Source organism: Aquarana catesbeiana, linkage group LG04 (genome assembly GCF_042186555.1).
Source record: "Aquarana catesbeiana isolate 2022-GZ linkage group LG04, ASM4218655v1, whole genome shotgun sequence".
In the NCBI taxonomy this organism is placed as follows: domain Eukaryota; kingdom Metazoa; phylum Chordata; class Amphibia; order Anura; family Ranidae; genus Aquarana; species Aquarana catesbeiana.
In genome coordinates this window covers 419,297,862-419,310,544 of record NC_133327.1, presented here as the reverse complement: position 1 = coordinate 419,310,544, position 12,683 = coordinate 419,297,862, and the positions used below count along the sequence as shown (strand labels likewise).

At 42.1% G+C, this 12,683-nt stretch overlaps 1 protein-coding gene across 1 annotated transcript in view; it reads right to left on the bottom strand.

Moving 5' to 3' along the window:
* Positions 1-12,683, bottom strand: part of LOC141140307 (uncharacterized) — an 81,627-nt gene that overhangs the window by 9,545 nt on the left and 59,399 nt on the right. The window contains exons 10-12 of the mRNA XM_073627337.1: positions 11,643-11,768; positions 10,408-10,522; positions 3,339-3,473 (exon numbers count right to left, since the gene is read on the bottom strand). Of these exons, the coding sequence (XP_073483438.1) occupies positions 3,339-3,473; positions 10,408-10,522; positions 11,643-11,768 (376 nt within the window). The remainder of the gene's footprint in view (positions 1-3,338; positions 3,474-10,407; positions 10,523-11,642; positions 11,769-12,683) is intronic.

Sequence of the window (12,683 nt, the reverse complement as noted above, 5' to 3'; positions counted from 1 at the left end):
GGGATATCCTGGACGAAAACCTTCTCCAGAGTGCTCAGGACCTCAGACTGGGCCGAAGGTTTACCTTCCAACAAGACAATGACCCTAAGCACACAGCTAAAATAATGAAGGAGTGGCTTCACAATAACTCCTGACTGCTCTTGAATGGCCCAGCCAGAGCCCTGACTTAAACCCAATTGAGCATCTCTGGAGAGACCTAAAAATGGCTGTCCACCAACGTTTACCATCCAACCTGACAGAACTGGAGAGGATCTGCAAGGAGGAATGGCAGAGGATCCCCAAATCCAGGTGTGAAAAACTTGTTGCATCTTTCCCAAAAAGACTTATGGCTGAATTAGATCAAAAGGGTGCTTCTACTAAATACTGAGCAAAGGGTCTGAATACTTAGGACCATGTGATATTTCAGTTTTTCTTTTTTAATAAATCCGCAAACATGTCAACAATTCTGTGTTTTTCTGTCAATATGGGGTGCTGTGTGTACATTAATGAGGAAAAAAAAATGAACTTAAATGATTTTAGCAAATGGCTGCAATATAACAAAGAGTGAAAATTTTAAGGGGGTCTGAATACTTTCCGTCCCTACTGTATATTTGGACACGGGCACAATTTTCATACTTTTGGCTTTGTATGCCACTAGAATAGAAATTAAAATGAAACAATCCAAATGAATCTGAAATGCAGACTTTCAGCTTTAATCCAAGGGGTTGAACATAAATATCATGTACAAATTTTAGGAACTGCAACCATTTTTATAGACAGTCCCCCCATTTTCAGGGGCTCAAAAGTAATTGGACAAATGAATAGAATGTCAATTTTTAATATTTTTTTGAGAATCCTTTACTGACAATGACTGCCTGAAGTCTGGAACCCATGGACATTACCAAAGACTGGGTTTATTCCTTTCTGATGCTTTGCCAGGCCCTAACTGCAACAGTCTTCAGTGGTTCTTTGTAGGTCTTTCTGCCTTTAGATTTGCCTTCAGCGAGTGAAATGCATGCTCAATTGGGTTTAGATCAGGTGATTGACTCAGCCATTGCAGAATATTCCACTTTTCCTTCAAAAGGTCCTGGGTTGCTTTTGCAGTGCGTTTTGGATCATTGTCCATCTGTACTGTGAAGTGCCATCCAATCAACTTTGCTGCATTTGGCTGAATCTGGGCTGACAGTATATTGCTAAACACTGAAGAATTCATCCGGCTGCTTCTGTCACATCAATAAACATCAATGACCCAGTGCCACTGGAAGCCATACATGCCCATGCCATCACACTGCCTCCACCATGTTTTACAGGCGACATTGTGTGCTTTGGATCATGAGCTGTTCCAAGCCTTCTCCACACTTTTTCCCCCCATCATTCTGGTACAGATTAATCTTAGTTTAATCCATCCAAATAATGCTTTTGCCAGAACTGGTCTGGCTTTTTTAGATGTTCTTTCCTATTCCTCAGGGTTTTGAATGGTTTGCACCTTGTGGTGAACCCTATGTATTTGCTCTCGTGAAGTCTTCTCTTGATTGTAGACTTTGACAATGATACGCCCACTTCCTGGAGAGTGTCCTTCACTTGTCTGGGTTTTTCTTTAACAAAGAGAGGATCCTGCGATCATCCACCACTGTTGTCTTCTGTGGACATCCAGGCCTTTTTATGTTGCTGAGCTCACAAATGCATTCTTCTTTCCTCAGAACGTACCAAACTGTTGATTTGGCCACTCCTAATGTTGCTGCTATCTCTCTGATGGATTTCTCTAGTTTTTGAAGCCTTACAATGGCCTGTTTCACTTGCATGGACAGCTCCTTTGAACGCATGATTTAGGTTCACAGCAATAGATTCCAAATGCAAATACCACACTTAGAATCAACTCCAGACATTTTACCTGCTTAATTGATGAGGAAACAATGAAAGGAGTAGCCCACACCTGGCCATGAAACAGCTTTTGATTCAATTGTCCAGTTACTTTTGGGCCCTTGAAAATGGGGAGGATGGCTATTAACAGCTGTAATTCCTAAACCCTTCCGCCAACTTAGATGTACATACCCTTAAATTAAACCCGAGAGTGTGCACTTTCAGCCCATATCCATTATATAACTATAGCTTGAATAGGTTTTGGTAAATGCCTGAAACAAACTAAAATTGTGCCTGGGTCCAAATATATATGGACCCAACTGTATGTCATTAACCGTTGGCCTCACATGTCCCCAGGGAAACAAATTCTGGGAATCAGTGACATCCTTGAGAATGTCAAAAGGTAAGGCCCCTTCACACAGGACAGAATCCTGCTCTTTGCTGATCCCCGCTGAACAGGTGGATGACAGGTCTGTGTCCGCTGTTCTCTAAGGGGCGGTCAGATGGAAACGGACTGCATGTCCGTTTCCATCCGATGGACGGGTAACAAACGTATCCTCATCTGTCTGTTTTTAGCATATCAAATGCCAGTGGGTGACAGCAGACACCTGTCCGCTGACATCCATTGCCCCATAGAGAACAATGAGCAGTCTGACCATGTCCACTGAAAAACCGACAGTCCGCTGATGTGAAAAGGGGCCCAAGATTGATGCCGGTGTTCTGTCAAAAAAGCCATCTCATCAAAATCACCAATTACGTCACTTCTGGTGACTCTCCAGCAGCAGTAAATTGCAGATTTCAACTACTTGGCTATTTTGACAGAACACTGGCAGCATATACGCTACACAATATAACGAGTGGACATTGTTAGTCCGCCCGCTACTAATATGGCTACCTCCAGGGTGGCAACAAGTTTTTTACTCCTTACCCGGTGTTCTGTCAAAACAGCCAACTCATAGTGTACTGTAGTGTATACGCTGCCGGTGTTGAGTGAAAACAGGCAAGTTGTCGAAATCTGCAATTACTGCTACTGGAAAGTCACTGGCAGTAACAAAATTGGAGATTTTGACGAGTTGGCTCTTTTGACAGAACACCGACTGATCTACAGTCTACTGCCCTCTATTGGGTAATAACTCCTCCTACAGACTACTCTTATACCCTTCAGAAAGATATCGGCCAATAACCAAACTTTGGATACACCAGTGCGGTCATCCACACACACACCACATCTTGTACAGTAAAGAAGTAGTTGCAAATTATAGTCTGCATGCAGCAATGACAAATCTGAGGAAGCGTTAAACAATATGATTAGTTTTGCAGTAATAACATATAGCAACTCAGAGAAACTTCCATGTACAAAATGACAGCTTCTGTGACAATGAAACTTTGCAAACTTTGGAGGTTAGGGATAGGAGGTGGTGCATCATAGTAAAATTATGCAGCTGGGCCTGGATTACATTATATTTATAGGGAATATGGGCTTAGTTTCAGTACATTACCAGAATGAGACAGATGTTTAATAACTGTGGCAGCTTGGAAGGAGAGTTCTTTATGTTCTAGGTATCCAGAAAATTTCACCAAACACTTGAGGAAAGCTTTATCCTTCCTTTTAATGAGATTCTCCCTTGCATAGTCTGTGAAAAGAGCATTATTACACAAACACTTTAGGCTCTCACTACAGTCAAAATTTACCTTTTACTATGCATAAAACAGAAAATACAATTTCATTATAAAGCCTTATGTAACCAAAAATGCTATGGTGACTGCAGTGAAAACATAAAACACAAGTGTTTAATTTTCTGACAAGCTTATTCTAAGCCTCATCTATCTAGATTACTGAATGTACCTTTTACTTGCGTGTAAATATATATATATATACACACACACACACACACACACACACACACACACACACACATATATATATATATATATATATATACATACATATACATATATACACATATACACACATACATACATACATATACACACACTGCTCAATAAAATTAAAGGAACACTTTGAAAACACACTGATCTCAATGGGGAAAAATATGTTGGATATCTATACTGATATGGACTGGGTAATGTGTCCAGAACGAAAGGATGCCACATCGTTTGATGGAAATGAAAATTATCAACCTGCAGAGGGCTGAATTCAAAGCCCCCCCCCCCCACCCCTCCCCCCCCTCACTCACTCAGTAGTTTGTATGGCCCCAATGTGCTTGTATGCATGTCTGACAACGTTAGGGCATGCTCTCAATGAGATGACGGATGGTGTCCTGGGTCATTTCCTCCCAGATCTGGACCAGGGCAACACTGAGCTCCTGAACAGACTGGGGTGCAATCTGGCGGCGGCGGATGGAAACATAATATCCCAGATGCGTTATTGAATTAAGGTCAGACACGCCTGGGGGCCATTCATGGTGTCAATTCCTTAATCCTCCAGGAACTGGCTGCATACTCTCACCACATGAGGCCGGGTATTGTTGTGCACCAAGAGGAACCCAGGACCCACTGCACCAACCTAGGGTTTGACAATGTGTCCAAGGATTTCATCTCGATACCTAATGGCAGTCAGGGTGCCATGGTCTAGACCGTAGAGGTCTGTGCGTCTCTCCATGGATATGCCTCCCCAGACCATCACTGACACACCACCAAACCAGTCATGCTGGTTTGGTGCATATTATAGGCAGCATAATGTTCTCCACGCCTTCTCCAAACCCTTTCACATCTCTCACATGTTCTCAGGGTGAAGCTGCTATCATCTGTGAAAAGCACAGGGCGCCAGTGACGGACCTGCCAATTCTGGTGTTCAATGGCAAATGCTAATTGAGCTCCTGTCACGGTCCCTACCGTGCCATGCAGACGGCCAGGCGTGGTCACGCCCCAAGTGGCTCAAAGAGGTATTGAACCTAAGACTGCCTGTTTGGTTATCCTGTTACTTTGCCTCTGAGCCAGACCTCAGTTGCTTTCAGCCTGCCTTCCCAAGTTCTGCATGAAATACCAGGGCCATACTCTGGATCTTGTTGCAATTAGTACCTGTCACTCCTGGTTCAGCTGAGGCAGTTTATCCAATCAGCTGGGTATAAAACCCTGTCTCACTGAGGGCTTGGTCAGTTCATTGTCTTCTGTTTTGCCTAAGGTTCCTGTGTTCTAGTTACAGCGTTCCAAGACTGACTCCGGCTTCTGACCCTGGCTCTGCTTATCGTTTATTCGGTCTTCTGGATTCCCTGATTGCGGCTTTACCTCAACTATCCTTTGGCAAATTCCTGTCAAGCCCCCGTGCACAGACTCACAGCCCAGGTAGCTTATAACCCTGTTACCATGGGCTGTGTGTATTTGCAAGTGTGAGCATACATCTCTGCATCATGGACTCCAACCTAGGTAAGCCCTGACAGCTCCAAGGTGTCGGGCAGTGAGCATAGGGATTACTAGAGGACGTCAGGCCCTCAGGCCACCCTCATGAAGTCCGTTTCTCATTGTTTGGTCAGAGACATTCACATCAGTGGCCTGCTGGAGGTGATTTTGTAGGGCTCTGGCAATGCTCATCCTGTTCCTCCTTGCACAAAGGAGCAGATACCAGTCCTGCAGATGGGTTAAGGACATTCTACAGCCCTGTCCAGCTCTCCTAGAGTAACTGCCTGTCTCCTGGAATCTCCTCCATGCGCTTGAGACTGTGCTGGAAGACACAGCAAACCTTCTGGCAATGGCACGTATTGATGTGCCATCCTGGAGTCGTCGGACTGCCTGTGCAGGTATCCAGGTATCGCCTCATGCCACTAGTAGTGACATTGACCCTAGCCAAATGCAAAACTAGTGAAAAACAAACAGAAAAAAGAGTAGGGAAAAAAAAAAAAAAAAAAAAAACAAAAACCACCAAAAAAAAAAAAAAAACCAGCAATGGCCTCCACCTGTTAAACCATTCCTGACTCGATCCCCAACCCAGCACATTTCAACCGCAACCTGATGACTTTTGAAGATTATTGCGCAGACGAGGGAACCTTACCTCAAGTGCTATCCAAAATGTACGAATTACTCAATTCCCCAGTAGAACAACCTGACCTGATATTCATACAGAAATGGGAAACCGATCTACAATGTAAGTTTACCAACGCCCAAATTCAAACGATCATTAGATTTTCTTTAAAAGCATCTAACTGCACAAAAATGAAAGAACTTAATTATAAGATCTTGACCAGATGGTACTATACACCTCAAAGGCTACACACATATTTTCCTAACACCACAGACAGATGTTGGAGATGTCAGACGGCCAAAAGGGACACTCCTCCACATTTTCTGATCTTGCCCTCTGCTTCAGTATTTCTGGACAACATTCGGAAGATCATTCAACAAGTTACGGACCACACGATCAGTGACAACCCAGCTGTCATTCTGCTCCATGCCACTACAATACCAGCACAGAGCTACAAAAAGTCGATAATAAGAAGACACGTGTTGAATGTAGCCAAATCTTGTATCTCACTGATGTGGAAGAAAAGCTCACCACCGACTATTGGGTTGTGGCTACACAGAGTGGAGGAGATCAGGAAGTTGGAGGAGTTAGTCCTGACAGCACAAAATAAACAGGAACAACATTCCAAAACATGGTTGCCCTGGAACTTATTTATATACTCTGATGAAGGAATGGCTATGCTTGCTACCTGTATAATGGAAGCCCCACAGACCTGATGATAACGCGCCCTTCCCACCCGAGCCAATTCCTTTCCTTTTTCGCCCCCTCCTCCCTTATTCTCTCCCTTCCCGTTATCCAGCCTCACTGGAACCTTTACATCCTATTCTCTCTAGTCGCAACGCCTCTGCTCACTTCTTCTTTCTCTTTCATCTCTCTCTTCTCTGGTTTTATGAGATATTTGTTCTCAGGGACTAAGCAGTATAACCTGACTCGTAATTAGGAAGACATGATGAGGCTTCTTACCTCGTGCACTTTTTTTTTTTTTTTACTTTACCCTATAAATGGGGAGTACATAAGATTATTGTACCACCATAATGTTGACTAGTACTGATATGGCTGTTATCACTACTGCATGTACTTACCTGTGCACATCAGCTGTTAAGGCTGGCATTGTACTGTATTGTCTGTTTCCTCTTTGGTTTTCTTTGACCCTTTTCCTTTTGTTTCTTCTTGAAAATCAATAAAAATTTATATTTGAAAACCATTCCTGTTTTGGAGGTCATCTCATTGTTGCATATCTAGTGCACGTTATTTTTTTTTAACACCAAAAGCAGCTGAAACTGATTAACAACCCCCTCTGCTACTTAACTGACCAGATCAATATCCCAGGAGTTAAATTGACTTGATGCTATACTCAGATTAAAAAGTGTTCCTTTAATTTTTTTGAAGCAGTGTATATACACACACACACACACACACACACACACACAGTTTCCTATATTTTGAATGGTCAACACCCATAACTTGCACGGTGCTCTGAAGCTATACAGACTTACAAAAGGCATGTCTTTTCCTGAATTTCCAATAATCCTGTGCACCCATATACAAAATAAAGCTGCAAGCAAAAAGTGGGATAAATCAAATAATGTAAAAAACAAACGTGCTGTGCCTTCACAAACTTAAAGCGGAGCTCCAGCCACCCCACCCCTTTAAAAATCTAAAGTCAGCAGCTACAAATACTGTAGCTGCTGGATTTTAATATTAGGACACTTACCTGTCCAGGGGTCCCGCGATGTCGGCACCCCAGACGATTTTTTTTTTTTTAATTGGCTCTTGGGTGCTGCCACCGCCATTCCTTCTAAGGGAAACCATCAGTGAAGCTTTGTAGCTTCACAGCTTGTTCCCCACTGCACATATGCGGAGTGCGCTGCGCTTTCTGAATGGCCTGGCAGCGATGGAAAAAGGGGGGCGTGGGGGGGGGGGGGGCAAACTTTTGGGCAAACGCCCGGAAGTAGGGACGGGTACCTGTCAAAAACAGGTACCTGCTCCACCACGAAAGGTGCCAAATCAAATATGGCGCCGGGGGGGGGGGGGGGGTGTGTGATCAGGAAGCAAACTAGCGCCTTTTGGGTGGAGCTTCGCTTTAATAATATAAATTAAATATATGTGGAGCGCAATAACTATCAGCAAATAAGAAAATTGCAAAGAAACCAAATTATTATTATTACATTCCACAACAGCCTCTACAAGTGAAAAGTTCAAAAAAAAAAAACAGTCATAGAAGTGAAACTGCTTGATTCCAGCAAGTGCAGAAGATATGTCGAAGTGAAAAACACTGCCACAGGTTATGCTCTCACCTTATTATAGTGACCCTGACAACAAAATGCGCTGTTGTACTAGAGCTGATTTATTACACAACAGTGCATTTGGACCTTTGTTGTCAGGGTCAATATAATAAGGCTAAAGTATGCCCTGTGGGAGTCACCATGGTGGAGGTGCTTTTCATTTACACATATCTTCCAATAGATGTGTACTGGTCTCCACTTAGACAATCTGCTTTATAACAAAAAGAAAGAAAATGTGAAGATTGCATCCACACTAACAAAATTGTATATTTCTTTGCCCTGCGCAAACTAGAGAAAACCTATAATGGTAGCATAAGTTTAGTAACACAATCTTAATTGTACAGTACAGGACATGGGTTATAGACCTGTACCTTCAGCTGATTGGACACTGGGAAAGCTTTAAAGGACATGCCCCTGGGCACCTCTTCTATAACCCTACCCACTTCATAAGTCCTCAGTTTTTTACTACTGTCTGAAGGGGATGGACCTTTTCCTCTTAAGTACTTTATTTTTATTTTATTTTCGGGTTCCTCAATCAACCCCTCACGGTCTTCCTAAGCCAAAATAGAAGCAATGTATTTGGATTTGTGCAACCTCGGTAAAAGCTTGGGAGCCGACCGTACCCAAACCCTTTGCTGTTGGGACCACCTGTAATGTTGCTTTGGGCACTTACCTTGGCACCCCACAGAGGAATGCCCTCACTTGTAGTTATGGCTGAGACCAGGCAAAAGGGAGTCAATGCAAAAATCACAAGTGAACAGTCACTCTGCCGAAAGCCTGCACTAAACTCAACCTCAGTGACGAAACATCCCTTGCACCAGAGCAAGAGCCAACTCTAACATAAGTGTCAGTAGACCATTCTAGCTCTATTTTTGGCACAAACCAACGGTCTATTTGACAAAGGCAGAATCACATTTTCTCAGATTACCGCCATGTTTGTCCAGGGCCACTTCTACTCCTGTTTCTTAATCCCAATATGTCAGTCCTAGAGGACGCAAAAGGGAATGAAGAGGATATTAAGGCAGTATTGGAGGAAGCTGTGGAATATTTTTTTCCCCCAGACTGTCACTAAATTGAAGAAAGGGGTGTCATGCAACATATTTGAAAATGTTGAACTATTCTGTGCCTCTGTCTGCACAAAAACATTGTGCAACCTGACTCACCATGTCCCTTTGCATACAAAGAGACCTGTAAAATCTTGCAAAACATTCTCTGTTCATAAGTGCAGTCTATGATGAATGGGTCACTCCTGAAAGGATGTTAGTTCCCCCCATAATCTTTGCTGAACTCTATGCAGTAGGAAAACGGGAATTTTTATACATCTTGAAGTATAGGACACAGGCAACACATTCATACACCATGTGTTAGAAGTTTACCTTTGGGTGATTAGACATTGGAAAGCTTTTGCAGGACATGTGCGTGCCCCCCCCCCCCCCCCCCCCCCAGAATGCTTCCTATATAATTCTAGCCCACTCCATCAATGCTCAGTTTTGTAGCATGCATTGCAAAGTAAACAAAAAAAGGTAATGGAGGGTGTCTTGTGTCCTATACCATAGTCTAAGATATAGAATTTACAGGTAAGTCAGTATTCAGAAATCTTGTCCACTGGTTGAAGAGCTGCAATCAGTAGGCTACAGGGATTAACCAATCTCTCTAGGAAGCATAATGTTCATCGCCACAGCTAATGTATGATCAGTTAAAGACAACAGGAAGTGATAAACTGTGGGATGCTTGGCTCGATGCACCAGGAATAAGCCCCATGGAATTGGTACAAATGAGGCTGCTAAGGGGAGTATAGGTACATATTGGGAAAGAGACTCAGATATTGCAATATTCTCGGGAACAAGGGTGTGAGGTCCGGTAGTGCAGAAATGCAGCTAATAGGTAGACGTATGGCGCAGACCGTGATAAATTTGATGGCATAGAAATGTAAGAACAATAAAAAGAAACTAAATTCATTGAAAATGTTGACAAATGTAACTATGGATTATGTGTTGGAGAATCTTAAGATATGAACAACGTGTATTATGCTTCGTTTCTGAAAATATTGTATGTTTTTTGTGTGCAATAAAAACCTTTTTTTTTTTTTAATCAAAGACAACCGGAAGTACATCTAGATTCCTTTTTATAGGACACTTAAAACTATATATATTATTTATATATAATATTTCCATATGCAAATAAAAAATACTGTGGAAAAAGGGAAAAGATCATGAAGACTTTTTTTTTTTTTTTTTTTTACTTGTACTGCCAACTACCAATAAGGAAAAAAAGCAATGGGTAACTATAATGTTAGAATCCTACCAAGTTTAGTTAGGTCAGCAATGCATGATGCCAAATACTGCAGAGATTCCTCTTCATTATTAGGATCCAGAAGGGCCAGTAGTAATTCCTCAAAGCACTGACTTTGTACAATGACCTATAGCAAAAACAAAAGAACTATCCTCAGACATTTGTGAATGTTTAACACCACTCAAGTTAATACTAGTGTACAAAAACACAGTACTATTATTAAGTTAGAATAATAAAGATTATTTTGCTGATCCAGGGTGTCACACAGCATAGTTAAAATGTAAATTAAAAAAGCACCCCAGCCTGTTAAACTGGGGTTTGGCAAGCTGTTGATCGCCATCTACTGGTCAACCACTGGGAGCCGACAGGTAGACTGTGAACACGGCTCTGCGCCCCCCCCCCCCGGGCTCCATGGCTCTCGTATTTACTGCAGAGCGGAGATTGGGAGGCAGCATAGTGCTGGATGGGGGCAGGAGAAGCCTCAGTTAACCTTTTGTGTTAACCAGCAGGTGATTGGTTGCTGGGAGGTCCTATTAGCAACTTGTTATTATGAAATTAATATTATTATCAAAAAGCGCCGCTAAAAATAGCGGAGCTTTACTGCCGACGCGCCCCGCCCCAGTGTGAAAGTGTCCTTACACAAAATTGTACATGTATGGTCAGCCTAAGGAAAACTGTTTAACACAGCTGCACGGTTTCCTAGATATCAATTGCAGTTCACTGATTGATTTCACCTGTTGCTTTAAATTGCTCCTCAATTGACGTGAACATCCATGCTCACTAAAAGCATTGTCCAACCTACTTTTTATGTCACTAGAAAGCATCTAATAGACAACTTCCACAAAACATTACCAGCCATGATCATGACAAATAGGGATGCCTCTAATGTTTTCCTTAGCATGAACAGCACCGCTCCTTATCCTTTGTAGGAGGTACTGGAATACATAGGAAGAACACTGCTGATTTATACACATGCTGGAGTTCTGAATCAATCTCCAGGCACTGAAGTACATTGTGGTGTGCTGTGTCAGAAAAATGGTTTATGGTAAATGTTTGGTCTATTCTAGTGCATTGGCAGCCTATTCATTTGAATGGGTTGCCTTAATACAACGTTAATGCAATGTACCAGAATGAACAGGTCCACAAGGGCCCTTAATATCTTACAGAAAAGTCCTTTTGACTAACATAGAAAATGCTCCTATGGGAATCACCCTTTGACTTCAACATTTCCTAGCAGATATAGGTACCTCGATGTTCTCTGCTTGGCACAGATTCTGGATTGTGCAAGCTGCATGGATCACAACCACAGGGTTTGCCCTCTCAGTCTGCATCAACATGGCTAAATGCTGAAGCATTTCTTCGCACAAGACATCCTGAAAAAAATAAAAATAAAACCAATAATGAATGTGTTCTGACAGTATAAAGCAGACAACATATTTTCCTAAAAAACATAACAAGCTTACTGAACTCTGCAGATTAAGTTTAAACTGCATTTATTATGTCAATTAAACACTACACCCAAGCAATTCATCTTAATCTCACAAACAATTTAGGTTTTATCCTGACACAGTACTCTTTGATGTTCACTTGTCACCCATAAAATATTTTATAAAACAATAGTGTTTAAAAACCTTTGATCAGGCTTTATGATTTGTTCATTCTCCCAGGACCCCTGATTCAAAGGTCAAAATCAACATAAGTTTAATCATCTATGTTCTTCTACGTTTTCTGGGTGAGAGGGCTTTGGATTCAGGGCCCCCAAATATCACTTTATTCTGCAGAAAACATTCTCAGTATTTTCTATATTTTTGCTCCCAACAATTAAAAAGTAGTAACACCCATGGTATATCTATGAGCGGGGTAAAGATTAGCCATCAGCACCACTACTCCCTAGGACCCAAGTCAAGTGATGATAACAATGTAGTGACCAATATGGCATGGGAGTGGAGTAAGGGTGAAGAGAACATGTCCCAAAAGAATGTTAGTCTTGAAGAGGAGGTGATGTGGCTAGGCCATTATAGAAAGAGACACAAAATTACATGAAAAAAAAAAAAAAAAGGAACAGCTTTTTAAAATGGGCAGTTCTGACTATGCTCTTACTTATTGCTGCGGGAGTATTCAAAGGCCAGTATGGGCAACTTCAATGTTTGAATTTTAGTGTACTGCACAGGATGACATCATTCATTGTGTGCAAAGCATGTATGTAAAGGCTGAGAAACCGCCAACCACGAACAGGGATCCAGCAAGAACAGAATATATATACACACATATACACACACACACTAGGG